The sequence below is a fragment of the Kogia breviceps genome, chromosome 3 (genome assembly GCF_026419965.1).
Source record: "Kogia breviceps isolate mKogBre1 chromosome 3, mKogBre1 haplotype 1, whole genome shotgun sequence".
Lineage (NCBI taxonomy): Eukaryota > Metazoa > Chordata > Mammalia > Artiodactyla > Physeteridae > Kogia > Kogia breviceps.
This window is the reverse complement of record NC_081312.1, coordinates 86,420,660-86,440,418: the sequence shown is the minus strand read 5'-3', so window position 1 is coordinate 86,440,418 and position 19,759 is coordinate 86,420,660. Positions and strand designations below refer to the sequence as shown.

At 41.6% G+C, this 19,759-nt stretch overlaps 1 protein-coding gene across 3 annotated transcripts in view; it reads right to left on the bottom strand.

Moving 5' to 3' along the window:
- The window catches only part of STARD9 (StAR related lipid transfer domain containing 9), a 128,969-nt gene that overhangs the window by 104,111 nt on the left and 5,099 nt on the right, over positions 1-19,759 (bottom strand). For all 3 annotated transcript variants that reach the window (XR_010839665.1, XM_067029080.1, XM_067029081.1), the window contains exon 3: positions 18,452-18,568. Coding sequence is in view for 2 of the 3 variants with exons in the window: in XM_067029080.1 (XP_066885181.1) it covers positions 18,452-18,568 (117 nt within the window). In the remaining variant the exon portion in view is untranslated. The remainder of the gene's footprint in view (positions 1-18,451; positions 18,569-19,759) is intronic.

Here is a 19,759-nt window from a genome sequence, read left to right as displayed (position 1 = left end):
CACCTCAACCAAATAAACAAAGCATGACTCCAGCCTTAGCCAACAGCCCCGGAACAAAGGTGCTTCTTGGAGCTGTCACAGCCACTTACTAAAGTGCATGCAAAAGACAAAAAAATTAGATGATCGAAGAGAGACCCGACTGTGGTGAGCACTCAGCTCAAAAATTACTTGCTGGTGACAACCAAGAGATGCACTGACACAAACCTGGACAGTTAGGAACCTGGGACTGATTTTCAATGAAGCGTAGTTCATAAGCCTCTAAAACCTCTAACAGAGCTGATGAATGCCTAAGAGATTCATTCTCTCTGGTGCATAAATGCTTCTATGTGGAAGATACTGAGCAGATGAGGTTCATCTTTGCAGAAAAATAAATATTTGGAAATGAAAGCTGGTGGAATTTAGGATAAAACTAGAAAACAATGTAGGATTTCATCTCATTCAAAAACATATATTAAGATTCTTCTGGGGCTTCCCTGGTGGCGCAGTGGTTGAGAGTCCGCCTGCCGATGCAGGGGACACGGGTTCGTGCCCCGGTCCGGGAAGATCCCACGTGCTGCGGAGCGGCTGGGCCCGTGAGCCATGGCCGCTGAGCCTGCGCGTCCGGAGCCTGTGCTCCGCAATGGGAGAGGCCACAACAGTGAGAGGCCCGCGTACCACAAAAAAAAAAAAAAAAAAAAAAGATTCTTCTGGATTCAAACTGGAGGTCCTGCATTCACTCTTTCCCTCCACAATATGAAACTGGACACCCCAGAGTACTTCACAGATGAGAAGGGACTTACTCAGAAAAAGAGGCACCAGCAATACTGAGTTGTGCCGGGAAAGAAAGAAGCACACTGACTGGCAGGGTTAGTGCACAGACCCCAGGCTCCTTCATGGGCACTTCTGGGTACATTTCACCACTTTTACTGTTATTTTTTTGGCCGCACCGCATGGAATGTGGGATCTTAGTTCCCCAACCAGGGATCAAACCTGCACGTGGATTGTTAACCACTGGACCAGGGTGGTTAACACCAGGGAAGTCCCCATTTCGCCACTTTTAAAGTCCACTTCAAAACCTGGCCCCTGGGTCAGAACAAGTGAAATAAAGCATCCATTTGCTGTAACATGGGAGCTATTTCTTGTATCTCAGAAAGTGATTGGGTCAATTAGAGCTATTCGGGGGATTCAGAAGAACACACGCTGACTGCACCTGTAGACAAGCACTAGCTTCAGATAAAAAATTTAAAATAGGTGGTGTCCTCCATATCTCAGAGAAAGGCATCAATAGTGAAGCTTGAAAACACATGATTCTTATCATGGCTCCTGGGCCCTTTCCTATGGTAAATGCACAGTTTATCAGTTGAAATTTCTCTAATTGTTAGCTAATTCATGTCATACTTCAAATATCAGAGGCAAGCGCACGGTCAGGAGGAGTTAGCACACACAGCAGGCAGCAGGTGTAGTGGAAAGGGCAAGGGCTTTGGAAGCAGCAGATCTGGGTTTCAATCTGGGCTCCACCTCTTAGTAGTGTGGCCCTGGGAAAGTTACCTAACCTCTTTGAGCCTTGGTTTTCACATCTGTACCATAGAGATGATAATAACCCACTTTGGGGGCTGCTGTTAAAGAGTGAATGAGATGAGTCAGGTACTCAGTTCAGTACTTGGAACAGAGCAGGTTCTCAAAAGGTGGTATTTTCTTCTCTCACTTCCCACTTAAGCGAGTTGTTCATGAGAATATTCTCCAAAATTAACCACAACTTTTCCAAACCCTGAAATTAAATCTCTAAACTCCAAGGAAATGTTGCCAGATGCTTACTGAAGGGGGAAGTTGCTTCTACTTTCTCAAAATCTCTAATGTGGGAGAAAAGGAAAAGCAATACCAGCCATAAACCACTACATGTTTGTGCTTTAAACCAAAACACCACCACAAACAAGATGGGGTTAGTTTACTAGGGGAGGAAGAGCAAAGAAAAAAAAGTAATTAAGGGTTTCCATTCCTGTCAGATCTCTTCTCATCTGAGCAGAGCCACTGTCTCCACCAACTACATGGAAGCTGCATTAGCTCTTCCTCCTACATCAATGCAGCACATATCCCCAGAAATCTGTACTTTGTCTAACTGCCTAACTACAGAGACAAGAATTGAGCAATGAAATGACTAACAAAGGAATAATCCCCCACTTCAAGAAAGAGAAGCAAGAAAAATGAGTGCGCACACGTTTCTGTTTACCTCCTCCGCTCCTGGGGACCAGATTTAAGGGGCTGTTTGTATACAGATGATAATCTTATGAGTGAGTCCAATGTTTCTGCCCTGAGACAAACGTCCTAAGGGCTCTGCCTTTTCCAACTTCTAAGCACAAACTGGGGGATGCCTGGGCACATCTGGTCACCATTTGATTTCAGGCTCCTATTGTGTTCAGTCTGTGGGGGGAAGTGAGTCTATAAATAGCTCACGCTTGAAAAAATGAGAAACCATCCACTCTGCCTTTCCTGCAGAGAGAAGAGAGGTTTTCACCGAACCCAGCTCCCTCATCATGATCATAAACCAAGTTAATATGCTAAGTAGCCAGCCTCAATCAAATGATTCATACTCATTATATAAGACTAAACAGTATCTAGAATGAAACCAGGAAGGAACTTCAAGTTAAGGTTAGTGAATGATTCATGTGATGCTTTGAGAAGTCTTTTTGGAAACACACCAAGCTGTGTAGTTAAATCCATGTATGTGAAGCACCACTTTCAAGTCTTAAGAAGAATGCGCTTCCCGCCTTTGGAAGAGAACTACAGGTTTAAATCCTATTCAATGTTGAAAAGAGCAATCACGCTGTGGACTAGACTTTTTGACAACCTCCCCTCCCTACCCCTGACAAAAAAGGCCTACCTCCCTCTTCAAGTATTTTCAAATGCTTAATTAAAATATTTATCAGTACTGTAGTATTTACCACACTGTGAAGTAATTAACTCTGTGTATCTGCCTCCCTCAAGAACTAAGAGTTTTTCATGGGTAACTACAATGTCCAATTCTTATTGGTTATTTCCAGTACTTAGCACAATTCTTGGCATATTTTTCAGTAGAAGTATGTTGAATGAATAAGGTAAAATAATCACATATTACATGACCTTAGTGAGCTTTCACAAATAAAAGATACATCAAATTTAATGTTGATTTAAGGGAGAGGTGAGAGAAAAGGGGGCCAAGCAGGTAAAAGTAAACAAAACAGAGATATAAGCAGATTGTTTCCCTTCATCTCCATACCTGCTCAGGATTCCAAAAAGGCTATTTTTGCTGAAAGCTGAGATTATGTAAATGTATGTAAACCACAGACTAGTAAGAGCCAGTATACAGTAACAACCACCCCTAATTTCAGATCCTGGAAAAAATAATTTGAAGCCAAACTCCTGTTCCCAAAAAATGCAGTTCAGAAAGAACAGCAAGCAGCAACAAAGATCCTGGACAGCTAAGACCTACAACTTGAAATGCTCCAAAATGTTTCATAGTAAATTATCAATTTCTGATTTTGTCTTTAGAATATAAGGAAAAGTCTCCTGTACATGTTCTAGAAGCCACAGCATATTATCACTGTGCCTGTCAAAGGATCTGTCTTTGGTTTAGAAGACAAATGCTAAATTAAAATCTGCTCTACTGAGTTCATAGAGCAAGTCACAAACCAATGTGGATCCACCTGCTGACACCAGAATTAACGCTATACAGTTTGTCAGATATAAATCAAACACAGTCTTCATCTTTTCAGTGTCTAAAATATGATAGCTGAAATAAAGTTAAAGAATATACTAAGAGAAGGAAAATGACACCAGATGGAAATATGGATCTACAAAAAGAAATGAAGAGCACTAGAACCAGTAACTACATGGGCAAGTATATGATATTTTTTCTTACTATTTAAATTCTTTAAAAACTAATTTACCATTTAAATGAAATTATTGACAATGTATTATGGAGTTCATAACATATGTAGATATAAAATGCATGACTTGATAGTATAAAGACTGAGAGAGAAGAAACAGAAGTATTTTAGTGTACCTTATTTTATGTGGGAAGTAGTATATTATCACTTAAATACAGACTGTGATAAGTTAAAAATGTATACTATAAACCCTAAAGCAAGCACTAACAAAACAAAGACTTATAATTAATAAACCAACAAAAATAAAATGGAAACACAAAAATACTCAATCCAAAAAAGGCAGGAAAATACAAAAAAGGGAACAAATAAGAGATAGGTCAAATAGAAAAAGAAGAAAACAGAAAAATGATTGTCATAATTATATTAGTAATTATACAATGTAAATGTTCTAAATACCCCCAATTAAAGGCAGAGATGATCTGATTAGGACAACAAAGCAAGACTCAATCACATATATGCTGCCTACAAGAAATTCACTGTAAATATAAAGACATAAATAGTTTAAAAGTTCATAGTAGCAAATAAATTATGGTACACTCACATAAAATGTTACTATGTGGCCATCAAAAAAGTGAGGTAATCATATATACAGATATGAAAATGTCTCCAAGATGCATTAACTGAACAAAGCAAGATGCAGAATAATGTGTCTGCTACCACTTTTTAAAAAAATAAATATACAACTACATGCTTAGATGTACACAGAATATATAGGAATATACACAAGAAATCAATAACAATGGTTGCCTCAGCATAGGGGAAAGAGGTACCAGGAGATAGAAAAGAGATTTAATTTTCACTGTACATCCTTTTGTACTGTTTTATCTGCCATGTGCATATATTACCTATTTTTTAATTAATAAATTATAGTATTTTTAGAAAAAAATTTTATTATTAAAGAATTAACAAAAGATACTTTCACTGGCAGTATATAGAACTCTGTAAAGAGACTTCTTTCTTGGTATAGAAACATCAGAGAATATAACGTAGTAATAATATCAACTGATATTTATTTAATCTTTCTAATTTTTTTCAAAGTCCTCTCAAGCCTAATACTTCATTTTAGTCTAACAGTATTCCTGTGTGTTGGTAGGTGGGGATCATCACTCCCTCTTGAAAGATAAGAAAACTGAGGCTATTTAAATCACATAATATAAAGTTGTTCCACTAAACCAAAAGCCATCAAGGTTTGCCTGAGACGGCACTTGTGTAAGTGGATATGTCAGTGCCTAACATGTCTTCCTTCTTACATCAGCCAGACAGACAAGTAAGAGAAATGTCAACCAGGGAATAATCCACATTTTACAGCCAAAGCAAAAGCACAGTTATCTGGGCCTTGGGAAGAGCAGTCATCCATTCAAAGTTGTATAATTTAGGGTACAATATATCATGAACTCCAGAATCATGTTACTAAAAGTGTAGTCCTCAATCCAGCAGCATCTGAAGCTCCAACCCAGAACTCTTTGATCCGAATCTGCATCTCTAACTTTAATTACTTTCACATGCATACATACCACCTGGTGATCTCTTTAAAATGCAGATTTTGATTCAATGCATTTGGCTTAGGGTCTGAAAGTACACATTTCTAACAAGCTCTAGGCAATACCAAGGTCCACACTTTGAGAAGCAAGGCTCTCTACATCTGTGTTCCCAAAGAATAGGAAGCATGTCCTCTTCCCTTCATTGTATGGAAGCATCTGGACATGCACAGTTCTTAGTAAAGCTCAGCAGGCACATCCAGAAGGAAAAACCAGTAATGTGTTCCTGGGAGGCATTTTTCTACAATAAATCAGAACACTTCTACCATTCTGGAATAAAACAGATCTGCATGATGTCCCAGGGGCAGACCCTTGAGAGAGCGGCAACAATGGAGATACCATGGCCCCAAACCAAGGTTCTGGAAACAAAGAAAGGCAGTGGTGTCCAAGCAACAATGGGGATGGACAAAAGGATGGAATGGGCACTACAGCCTATTAGAACCTCTAGAAAAAAAAATCTTGAATGAGACATAGATTTGCTCAAAATCTGATCAGCATAAAACGTGATATATCAAGTGAAGTAAAGCAACTAAGCAAAACTGTGTCTCTGTCACACACACACACACACACACACACACACACACACACACACACACAGAGTTTGTTTACCCAGCACCTAGCATATACCAGCATACAACAGAGGAATGGTGAGTGAATGCTGTTTCCGTAACTCAGGATATGCAGCCTCCTGCCCTCAGGTTAAATATCTTCATGGCCTGTATGACATGGCCTGTATGACATGGCCTGTATCTGCTGGATTCAGCTAAGCATCCAGGGTGCTCCTGAGGCCACTTTGCCACTGTCCCAAAGAACCTGGGATTAGCCTCCATATCCCCTAGGAATCTGGAGCAGCACAGAGATGGAATGTGAGAGTCTGGCCTCCTGGGACACTTGGAGAGATGGACACTATGACTACATCCTCTTAGCTTCACCCTGGACTGGCAGCACTTGATCCACTCAAGCATGTCTTGTACATTCTTGCCCTACAATCTTTGCTTATTATGCCTTTCCTTCTGACTGCAATGACCTCCCTTGAACTCATTCAAAGGCATCTATGGGTAGTGTGTTACTCCTCTGGATTCCTGAAATACTTAATGTAAGTACCACTCATTTAACACTTGAATGCTTGGTATTGTTGATTATTTTTATTATTTTAAGGATTATTTATAAATACAAAATTATACATTTATAATAATATAAGTATACTGTTATTATATTTACTATTATTATTCCCAATAAGACTGTAACCTTTCTGAGGGCAGGAATCACATCTTATATCACTCCATATTCCTCACAGCACTCAACCCCACTGTGTTGCAGATGGTAGCTGCTTCTCAAATGCTTACTGAATGAATGAGAGAAATGTCACTACACTAGGAAATGTAGGGTATTCAAAGATGGATGAGGCCTAGTCTGCCTTCAAGGATCACTCAGTCTAATAAAATAGGTAAGTCATGTACCCAAAGAAAGTTAATTTAAATTAATACACAGAGTGTCACTAGAGAGTAACAAGATATTATGAGAATCTAAGGGATGGTGACAACTTCAAGGAGGAAGTACCATTTTAACTGGGTCTTAAAGAACAAGCAGCATTTTGAATGGTAGGAACTGGGGAGGTGAGATATTTTAACATATTTTAGAAAGAGGAGTCAGCATGAGCAAAAGCAGGGAAGTACATGGCATTTGGGGAAGAGCAAAAACCAAAATAATCAGGATAGCCTAAAAAAGAAATGAGAAAGGACCAGCCCTGTCCAATACTAAAAATTAGTAAACCAGTATGGTATATGCTTTTATGAATATTTGAAAACTTGTGAAACAGTATAGTTCTGACACAAAAGTACGAATCAATCAATGAAACAAAACCGTTTTAAAAGAGACCCCAGGGGCTTCCCTGGTGGCACAGTGGTTAAGAGTCCGCCTGCCGATGCAGGGGACACGGGTTCGTGCCCCAGTCCGGGAAGATCCCACATGCCGCGGAGCGGCTGGGCCCGTGAGCCATGGCCACTGAGCCTGTGCGTCCGGAGCCTGTGCTCCACAACGGGAGAGGCCACAACAGTGAGAGGCCCGCCTACGGGGGGGGGGGGGGGGGGGAAGGCTTTTACATATCAGTGGAGAAAGGATGGGTGTTCAGTAAATGGCAATGAGGCAACTGGCTAGCTATCTGGGAAAAAAAGTAAAGATGAAGCCCTACCGCATTTCCTACAACAAAAATATTCAAATGGATCAGATATTTAACTATTAATAAGATAAATCCATTAGCATACCAGAAAAAAAAAGGCAAATACTTTTATAATCTCAGAATGACAGGCCTTTCTAAGCTTAGTATACTAGGAAGCCACAGAGAAAGGTCAATAATTTGACTACATTTAAACGCACACACACAGGTGCACGGGGAAAAATTACACAGTCAAAACAAAAGTAAACAGGGGAAACGTGCAACATCTATTACATGGATCAATTTCCTTAATATTCTAACTGCTCTTAAAAATAAGTAAGAAAAAGGGACTTGGACTTCCCTGGTGGTCCAGTGGTAAAGAATCTGCCTTCCAATGCAGGGGATGTGGGTTCGATCCCTTGTCAGGGAACTAAGATCCCACATGCCGCGGGGCAACTAAGCCCACACGCCATAACTGCCAAGTTCGCGCACCTCAGCTAGAGAGTCTGTGTGCCGCAAACTACAGAGTCCACGCACTCTGGAACCCGCACACCACAACTACAGAGACCACGCGCCCTGGAGCCTGCGCATCACAACTAGAGAGAGAAAACCTGCACGCCACAACTAGAGAGAAGCCCACACGCCGCAAGGAAAGATCCTGCATGCCTCAACGAAGATCCTGCATGCCGCAACTAACCTGAAGCACCCAAAAAATAAATAAATAAATCTTTTTTTATAAAAAAAGATAAACAATACAGTATAAAAATGGGGAAAAAAATATATGAACACACAATTCACGGGGAACAAACTACACAAATGGCCCAGAAACATACAAAGATGCTCAATCCCAATTATAATAAAAGCCAAAAATGAGATACCATTTCTACCTATAAGGTAGGCAAAGATTAAAGAGTTTGATAACACCTAGTATTGACAAGGAACGTGATAATTTATTCTGATACACTACTGTTAAGCAGGTAAATTGGTACAATCTTTTTGGAAGACAATTAGACAAAAATCTATTGAAATTTAAAATATACATACTCTCTGAACATGTAACTGCACTTCTAGATATTTACCTTACGGATACACTTGCAAAAATGCAAAGATGCTCACTCTAGTATTATAGTGAATAGTAGAAACATAATATAATATATATTATATAATAGCAGAATTACAAAATTTTGGAATTATAATTATATAATATGTAATAATATATTGTATTATATAGTTAGCTGGAAATATTCTAACCATCCATCATTAGAAAACTAGTTAAACTACAATATCTTTATAGGATGGAATTCCATGTAGCATTAAAACAATGAGGTATGGGCTTCCCTGGTGGTGCAGTGGTTGAGAGTCCGCCTGCCAATGCAGAGGACACCGGTTCGCACCCCAGTCCAGAAGGATCCCACATGCCGCGGAGCGGCTGGGCCCGAGAGCCATGGCCGCTGAGCCTGCACATCCGGAGCCTGTGCCCCGCAACGGGAGAGGCCACAACAGTGAGAGGCCCACGTATCGCAAAAGCAAACAAACAAACAAACAAAAAACAATGAGGTAGAACTATAGGTACTACAAATAAATTAGGGCCAAGATAAATTGCATAGAATAAAGCAAGTTGAAAAACAGTACATAGAGTGTAAGCCCCTTAGTATTTTTTTTTAAAAGAGACATACTATATATGCTTACTTATGATTAGAGAATGTCTGAAAGGACAGCAAAGAACTGCCGACAGTGGTTACCTCTGGAGAATGAGATCAGTGGGGAGGCATGGAAGGGGAAGCGATTTTCACTTTTTACATTACACCCTTCTGGACTGTTTGAACGTTTTCCAGTTAACCTGTATTGCTTTTATAGCAAAATATTTTTTAAAACTAATCTACTGACACATTTTATGCAGTTGTCTGCTTTCTGCTGAGCACAGAACTAGAGAGAGACCAGTCCTGTTCCTTTCCCCATACTTTCTGAACCCTTTTCAGAACACTGCACTTAGAAGGGGCCTTTTGTTGGTCAGCTGGACTGGCTCCCCCAAACAGAGGACCATTGAAAGGTGCTGAGAGGGGACTTGGACACAGGCTTACTGTGCAAGTATGTGGGAGAGAATTTTGCACCTGGTGATGCAGACCAGGTGGCTTCCTCTGGAGAAGGCTACTATTACCAGTCTGCCTGTGCAAACGTCTGCTGTGGTGGACACACAATCCTTTTGTTCAAAGGGCTGCGCTCATCTTATATCCTCTTGTTCACATGATTTTGCAAATCAGTTTTTCCAAAGACCCTCAAAGTGATCACCTCCATCATCATTTCTTCAAGCAATTAATTGACAATCCTTATAAACCCAGGACAAATTCAAGTGTAAAGGGAGCGGAGTATAAGGCAACTTCTCAGCATTGCAAATGCAAGCAAGAGAACTTCTGGGGAACATCAAGGACACCTAGCTCAGGACCTCTATCTGTATTTATGCTTAGGCTGCACCAGGTTTCCAGTTGACTATCAAAATTTGGGCATGCCGCCCCTACAGATAACCTCTCTCCCCAGCCTAAATCTCAAGGACTCCAGATACAACCAGAAATTCCTGTTACCCTTGACTCACAGAGGAGAAAAAAGAATCCAAACAAGCTGTTGCATTTTAAAAGATTTCTCTAGTTTCTGCTGTTCATTTTTGTAAAGGCATGCAGCACCAACAGCAAGCATTAAGTGTAAAGGATCTCTGTTCTTCAGATTTTTCTATGAGTCTAAAAGCTACCCTTTAAAAATTCATAATCAAGTTTTTAGAGAGGGGAAAAAATGTGTTAGAAGAAGCCAAAAGAATGACCTTATTCCTTTAAAATCCAGCCCATGGACATGCTTATGGAGCTGAGCAGCTGTGCTATTGGCAGAGGGAACTTACTGAAATGCAGCACTCATGGTAATCTCCCTTCCCCCACTCATACCAGAAGAGCCCCATCCAATTATTGCACAAAAAGGCTTTTTCTTATAAACTTCTCTCCCTTCAACTTCTGTCTCCATCTTGGTTGGGAAGAAATAGCACTAGCGATGGAATGTACACAGCTCTGCAAATATTCATGAGAAAATCCTTTGACGCCCACACGCTCCCCAGCTGCCCTAGCACATACATGCATTAGGGAAAGGGATGCACAGAGAAATTCATAAATGTCTATGGTTCTCCAACTTAGGCAAACTTCAAGGCCTCCTCAAAACAGGCAGCAAGATTCAAGAAGGCACAGACAGCAAGATTCAAGAAGGCAGAGTGCTAACTTATCACTTATCCATTGAAACATAAATTGAATTATCAACCCAATAACCATAAACTGATCATTTAAGATGTGCAGCACTGGAAATACAGAAATAAATAGAGCTGTGTGTGGTGCGTCATTTGAGAGCTTGGACTTTGGAATCACACAGTCAAAGGTTTGAATGTTGGTTCCATCACTTGGTTGGTGACCTTCAAGCAAGCTACTCAACCTATCTGAGCCTGCTCCTGTACCTAAATTGGAGATAATAATATTTACTGTAAAAAGTGATATACCCCTAACCCCTCTGTGAACTCTCAAATTCCTTCTCACCTTAGTTTCTTCTTCATGTTTGCCCCTCCTCTTGCTCCTCCAAGGTCCCTCTTCAGTTTCAGTAGCTCTTCCACCTTCTTTCCTCTTTCCCCAAAACGTTCATTCATACTCCAAGTTCAGGAGATACAAAAGAAGTGACAGCCATACCCCTGTCCACCTCACCCTACTTACTTTCCAAAGCAGGAGATCATAGATCACTTGTCTTCATCTTATAATGGGTTACAGTCCCCAGACAGAAATGCTGCTTCTGTGGCAGCAGTAACTAGCCCCAGCCTGGTCACGTTACAGAACCTATGATAACAGTCACTCAATACCTTCCCACCCCCATACTACTAGATGGCAATAGTGTAATTTCCTCATCTTGACGAGTACAGAGCCAGGAATAGGCCCAGTCTCAAGAACAAGATCTTTCCTTGGGATTCTGCTAAGCAGCACACTTCCTGCCCTGCAGGAAACTATGTGATGCAGTTCATGATCCCATCACTAGAATAAGCAACAGGCATTTCCCTGCAACACCAAGCACAATTCTGGACTGTCCAAAAAGAAAAAAAAAATCCTATAACTACTATTTTTGTCTCTCTAGGCCTTCATCTTTAAAATATGTGTCATGATGGTCTCTACCATTTCTTCTAACACCCACATTCTGGAATTCTAAAGTCAAACTATTTTGACTTTAGAAATATCCAGATTCAAAAACTCTGCACAAGTTACTCTTCATATCTTTATAAACAATCCTGTGCAATTTAATCTGAAATCCTCTCTTTTCTCCAAATGGCAGTGAAGACCAGCTGGTTCTAATGCTCCATAAACTATTAAAAATCATCATGTTCTGTACCTGTAGAGCATTATTATTACCTGTCTTCCCGTCTCCGGAGCAACATTCCTTCATGAAATAATCACATGCAGAATGCACATGAGGTGCACTACACTGACAGTGGCTTTCCTCTTGGTTCCTGCAGCCAGCCCTTTAAGCATTTTGGGGTGTGTGGGGTTTTCCTCTGAAGCCTCTCCAAGTTCCTAACATCCTCAAGCTGAAGTCCGGAACTGGAGAAAATACTCACCAAAGAACCTGTAACACAAATGCACATGCACAAGAACATGTGCACGTGCGCACGCGCACACACACACACACACACACACACACACACACACACACTTCTTCCCACCTTGCCCCTTGGCAGGGCTCTTTGGGGGTAAGCAATGGATATTCTCTGTGTGTTGTCTTGTGTTCAGTGTATTATGGAGATGAAACAGTGTTAAAACAACAAGCATAATCACATTGCTGCTATAATTTCAGTTTTGAATTTGGTGGCTGTGGGGAGGAATTCTCTGCTCACTCACATGATATTTCATCTGGAAAAGCTACAGGTGTTTTAACTATTGTGTTTTAACCAAATAACAGAGCATTTTAAAATAAAGATTCCCAGGAGAATAGAAGCAATTGTCCCACAAGGGCTGGGCAGCTTTTTGTTCCTGACTCACTTTCTGTTGACTCAGTCTACACTTGTTTTGACAGCCACTCACAGTCCTTGGTGGGTAAAGCTGAGCTAATGCTCCTCATGGAAAGTTTTACAAACATACAATCACCCAAACACAAAATGCTTGTGCAGAGGACTCCCGCTCCAACAGATGTTCCTGATCAGGAGGAAGGGAGGGAAGCTAATTTTCCAGGTGGAGCATGCTGATCCCAGAAGGGATCACAACCAGATTTAAAGAAGAGATTTTCAAATGTAGTTCAGCTCTTAGAAAGAAGCATGGGCCTCACTTCTCTTGTACTGTGATAGTGGTAATCACAACAGGGACCCAAGCCACAGCATTCATGACCTCACTTATTCCACTTGTATCTGTCAAGCCCTGGGCTGAACACTTCACATCATTATTTGTTTCTTCTTCACAGTAACTCAAGTTGAAGAGACTAGGACTCAGAGAGGTTAAGTAACTTGTCCCAAAGTAAGCCAGCTGGTAAGTGGCTGTGCCTGAATTTAAATCCAGGTCTAATTTCAAGAGAAGAAGCCGATTAATATAGATTGAAGGCAGATAAAATGCAGGTCAATTTTTAAGAAAAGCCTTGGCTGCAAGTCCAAATGTTAATAAAGACTGAAAACACAATTAGGTCAGTAACGACCTCGCTTAAGAATGGGATGCTGGGGACTTCCCTGGTGGTGCAGTGGTTAAGAATCCACCTGCCAATGCAGGGAACATGGATTCGAGCCCTGCTCCAGGAAGATCCCACATGCCGCGAAGCAACTAAGCCTGTGCACCAAAACTACTGAGCCTGCGCTCTAGAGCCCACGAGCCACAACTACTGAGCCCGTGTGTCACAACTACTGAAGCCTGCGTGCCTAGAGTCCACGCTCCAGAACAAGAGAAGCCACCGCAATGAGAAGCCCACGCACCGCAACAAAGAGTAGCCCCTGCTCACCGCAACCAGAGAAAGCCCGCGTGCAGCAACGAAGACCCAAAACACAGCCAAAATAAATAAATTTTTTTAAAAAAAGAAAAGGATGCTGATGACATCAGGGTCGTGGGGTAATGGACAAGTCAGGTAGTATAATCCCCTGCTAGTCCCCATTCACTATAACCTTTTCTCTCTCTCTCTCTCTCTCTCTCTCTCTCTCTCTCTCTCTTTCCCTTTACCCTCTCTCCTCAACTTTCCATCTCTTCCTTTTCCTATATCCCTCTTTTTATCTTTTTACACTGTAGTTTAGTAAAGAATATGAACCTTGCATTCAGATGATCCTGTGTTCAAATCTAAGACTCATTTTCTTATTGTGTGACTTTGGGCAGATCATATCTCTCTAATCCTAAATTTCCTCAACTATAGAAGAAGAATAAAATCTTCTACCTTTCAGGCTGTTGAAGGGATTAAATCAGATAATATGCATAAAGAGAGGACCAGGTCACTAGCAGACTAAATGAGATTTGTTTAATTTTGAGAGTCAGTGAGGCTTGGTGGACACGACATACAATTTACAGCCAGACAGTCTTGGGTTTGAATCCCTGCTGTACCACTTACTGGCTAAGTGACTCAGGCAAGTCTTGTAGCCGTTCTGTGCCTCGGTTTCCTTATCTATAAAATGGAGTAAATAATATAGGGTTAATAGATTTTGGAAGAAAGTCAAATGAAATGATAAACATTTAGAGTCTATAGGTATTTAACAAGGAAGCTGCCTCTCAGCAGAACTTGCAGTAGCTGATTTGCTCTCTAGAGGCTCATATTTGTTGACACCTGATCTCTGTGTTCAAGTATATCACCATTAAGGACTGGGAAGTGCTAAAGCACAAAGGAATTTTAATCTTGAACCTATCTTTTGAGGCTGTAACATAAACATAAAGAGAGGGAGGTAGAGTGGTACAATGAAATGCAAAGGCCACCACAGCAAGCAAGGGTCCAGGCCCACTTTGGCATTAACTGCCCGTATAAGTCCATGTAAGTTACACGCTGTATCTGGAACAGGAGAGGGTGGCCTAGATGAGTGGGCCTTGCCTGAAAACATTTTTTTTTTTTTTTTTTTTTTTTTTTTTTTTTTTTTTGCAGTACGTGGCCTCTCACTGTTGTGGCCTCTCCCGTTGCGGAGCACAGGTTCTGGACGCGCAGGCTCATGGGCCCAGCCGCGGCATGTGGGATCCTCCCAGACCAGGGCACGAACCCGTGTCCCCTGCATTGGCAGGTGGACTCTCAACCACTGCGCCACCAGGGAAGCCCAGAAACATTTTTGATTGTCACGATTGGGACTGCTACCAGCACCTAATGGGAAGAGGCCAGGGATGCTGCTAAAGATCCTACAATGCCCAGGACAGACTCCCTACAACAAAGAATTAACCAGCCAAAATATCAACAGTGCTAAGGTTGGGGAAGCCTGGCCTAGGCGACTGCTAAGTTCCCTTCAAGTTCTAACACTCTAAGAGACTATGAGGAGAAGGCAACACCAACACTGAACATGTGACTTCTTGTCAACATCCATCAAGCAATGCCTTATGATGTTGCTTAAAATCACCCTAAGGCCAGTGGGAAAAATTTCCCCTCAGATATCTGGATATTCTGAAATCAATGCTGTACTTCTAAGGGTGATGACAGTCCTTCCTTCACAAAAGGAGGCACAGATCTCCAGGGACTTGGTCCCATACTCTTTGCAATTAGAGTCGGTGTTTCCAAAGCCATGAGATTTCTTTAGGGCAAGAAGATTATGTAAATGAGTCTGAATAGATCAGAATGATACATGGTACACATAACAGCAGAGGTGAATATCAAGTTTCGATACATCATGCTAAGTAAAGTAAGCCAGACTCAAAAGGCTACATACTATTTTATTACATTTATACAACATTATGCAACAGACAAAACTGTAGGGAAGAAAACAGATCAGCAGTTGCCAGGGGCTGGGTGGGTAAGAACAGTCTGACTACAAAGGGACATGAAGGAATTTGGGGGATGATGCACTGTTTTATATACTTATTGTAGTATAAGTTATACAACTGTATGTGTTTGTCAAAACTCACAGAACTGTACACTGTACATTAAATGAATTTTACTGTACCAAAATTATACTTCAATAAGACTGGCCCCTTTCTCCCCAACCCCCAAAATACGATCACAAACACAGTAGAGAGGATTGCTGTACTCTGGGAGAGGATGAAACAGATGACATCTAAATGCTTTCTTATGCCAAGTCCTATGATTTTATGATAATCTGCCTTTCCTACCCCTGGTGACCTCAGAGCCGTAATGATTAGGGTTAAGACTGGGCTCCAATTTCTGTGTCAAAGCGATGAGTCCCTCCAACCAAATCATGTGGATGTGAGTCTTGCCACCATTCTGGGACCTCTGGCCCTTCTCCAGCCTGTGAAAGAGATTCCTTTCCTTCCCTCTCGAAACCTTAGACAATTAGTAAATAAGCCAGAATAAACCTTAGGAGACACTGGTTTTATCTCTCTGCACAGGCTTCCTGTCCAAATGCCATTTGATCTTTCCATTGAACTTCAAATCAGGCAACAGAAAAGCAATCATACTTCTGAATTCCTCTCCTCTATGGGCTTCTGGGTTTCCACTAGGTTATTTTTATACACTTAAGCTACATAAATATAAAAAGTGAGCCTCATACCAAAATTATACCTGAGCTTGCCGATATATAGATATAGATACGTAGTTTTGTTTTGTTTACACATACTTCCCAGATTATCTATCAAATGTTATACAAAATAGTTAATGTTTCTTATGTACAGAACAGTCCTAAGTATGCTATGGCCAAGAAGGATGGAAGGAGCCATCAGAATGCTCACATTTTCTGCTAACAGAAAGACCACTGTCTTCAATACCACAAATACAGTCACAATGGTGAACTGCTTTAGGAGTCCCATGCTCTTATTTGAGAGTCACTTCCTTTCCTGGCTCTTTTTGGAGGATCTCAGTGGAACAATACAAACACCAGTAACCAGATAACCTCATACCTGCTTGAGTGCTGGGATAAAGGTCAAGGGCCACAAGATAAGCCTGGACCTGCCAGTGCCCTCATCCTCAAAAGGATGGGAAAGATTTGGTAGGGGACAGGTAATACCCACACTGCCCCTTTCTGTTGAGCATTTACAGCAAACACACTGTGACTACAAAAGTGGGGTGCTCATATTATAATAGAAGGGGCCCACTGAAACAACAAATCTCACAGTGGTCTAGGGTCTTGTTTCCACATGTTCCTCTCAAAAGGGAAGGATGGGGAATTATACTTCCATGGTTTAGAATTATCCAATCATCTTCAGAAGTCCAATCACCTTCAGAAGTCTGCATCAGCAGAAAAACAGTACAGGCAGACCTCGGAGATGTTACAGGTCTTCTTCCAGACCAACACAATAAAGCAAATAATTGCAACAAAGCCAGTCACATGAATTTTTTGGTTTCCAAGTGCATACAAGTCATGTTTACACTATACTGCAGTCTACTAAGTGTGCAATAGCATTATGTCTAAAAAACACTGAACATACCTTAATTTGAAAATTCTTTATGACTAAAAAATGCTAACCATCATCTGAGCCTTCAGTGAGTCATAGTGGTGACATCAAAGATCACTGACCGGGGATCATCATAAAAAATATAATAATAATGAAAAAGTTATAAATATTACAAGAATTACCAAAATATGACACAGAGACACAAAGTGAATAAATGTTATGAAAAACAGCACGGATAGACTTGCTTGATGCAGGGTTGCCACAAACCTTCAATTTGTAAAAAATGCAGTATCCATTAAGGCAATAAAGCAAAGTGCTATAAAACGAGGTATGCCTATGCTGTCCTCCAAGTCACTCAGGCTTGATAACATTGTTTCTTTGGCATAATTAGGAAAAGTTTCACAAAAGACTAACATACTTACCAGAAAACACACTTTAGCTTTTTATTCAAAGATGTATGCACTGATAGGCAATGGTTGTCTAGGGTTCTCCCCCAAATTTTTCCATTTTCAGTGTTTTTTCCTAAAGGCATATTCCTCTAGTATTCTCTTTCACATGTAAGAAAGAACATCTGAAAGGCCAAATAAATGATTTTTCTAATTTTAGAAAGGACCCCGGCAGCTGCTAGGATGAGGACTATTGTCTGTGGTCACAGACTTGAATCCGGCAAGACTTGCTGGACGTCATGGGGACTAAATGCATGACCTTTGACAGTGCTCCAACCAGGACAAGGCTGCTGCTTCACAGAAACAGAGAGAAGTCCTGTAGACCCACCTGGCCAGACCTGCTGCCTCAGAAACTTATGGGAGAGCTAATCAGCAGGAAGGGTGACCTACAGCACCAGCCAGTAAAGGCTTGGCTCATCCTCTCAATCCTCAGCAGATGAACAGAATTCGCCTCTTACATACATTGCAGGCTGGCAGACTAGCTGTCCAGCCCTTTACACTCAGCCTAGGAGCACAAGCCTAAGACTCAAAGAAGATACCAGTCTCTACGACTCATGGGCCCTTCTGCTGCATACAACACAAGGTCAAGTTAGAGGTGAGCCCATTCACCTACCACAGGAGCAGAACACTGCCTGAACTACCTCGTACCCATCTGAATCAGACGGAGGTCCAAGCCTAAATGGACACTAGTCAATGTCCGTGCCCTCAACAAGCAGTCTTTTCTTATCTCCTTTGCTCTTTCTGCAACGGATGCCTCTCACTACCATTTCCCAGATCAAAACATCATTAGTTTCTGACCAAACTACCATAAGTAAGAAATAGCCAGGACCCAGATTCCATGTTAATTTCCCAATAACTATGCAATTATAAGGACCTGGGGAGAGTGAAGGAAAAATGACATTACCACATCCTGAGATGCATACTGAGGGTCCTCTGGGTTGACTGACCAGTAGCAGTAATCAAAGCCAAATGCCACAACCTTCTCCCGGGAGTCGCCAAAGCCACTGGGTCGACCGTCCACCTAAAATCAAACATAGGATCCAGTGTCTTCTCTACTATAATATCAGAATCTGGCCAGTAGCACTTGATTCCTCTCTGTTGTAGCTAGAGGTACCTGGACTGATCATGAGAATCTTTATTATTATCTACCTGAAAAAGAAAAAGTAACCTTTGTCTTCATCTTGTTAGGTGCAATGAAGCTCAAATGCCTGTCTATCATACATATCAACCCACATATGAACCAGCCCTATGAGGCATAAGACAGCTTGGGAGAAAAAGCCTTTCCTTCTCTGGGCCTCTTCTTACTATCATTTCTTCTCTAAGTATTTCTGTAGAAGATACTGGCAGTATATGAGTAATTCAGTCCCTGGGCCTGACAGGCTCTATCAACCTAGGGCAAACACAGAGGTCCTTAGGGTATCCACCACCAGTGAATGAGAAAGCATGTTGGACAGAAGAGTTAGGACCACTCCAACTGCCCAAGGTAGATGAGGGCAAAGCCAGAGCTTGGAACTGTACTGACCCCAGATACTGGGGAGAATGGCATTATTCACAGAAATGCCTATCTTACTATTTAAAATTTAGACTCTGGACAGGGAGAAACAATCCCTTGAACTAGGTACCATAAGCCACAATAGAATGAGGCTGCCAGAATGAATAAGAGATTCTTAGTGGACAACTGGACTGAGGGAAGTAAGCAGTCAGCAAGGTGTGCAGGGGGCAGATTAGAGTTTGATCTTGGCCAGAATTCATTCTTAAGAACCAAAAATATGGGCTCTCAGAACAAAGCAGCTGAAGTGATTAAGCAACAGAGACATAAATAAGAGACAGCAGAGAATGAAAGGTCTTTTGTCCCCAGGGAGCTCCTGTTGAAAGTCTGGCAGGCTTCTCTTTAAGCAGAGAGCTACTGACAAAAGGAAACACATCACATCAGAGGAGTAACACAAGAGTGGGCATGGCTGGGGGCCCTGGGATCCAGATAACCCTCATCCTGCAAGTCAGCTTCCTCAGCTCTCAGGAATGCTGAGTACCACCTGCAAGCTGACCACAGCAATAGTCACATGGCTGGCTGCCCTGTCCCTCTCCACTGCTCAAGGGCCATTTGTTCTTTCGAAAGAATCCCTTCCACTTCCGCTGGCCTGGGAAATGGAGGAATGGGATGGAGGAAATTAGCCCTAGGAAGGGGTGAAGGGTAGGGGAGGAAGTTGCCAGT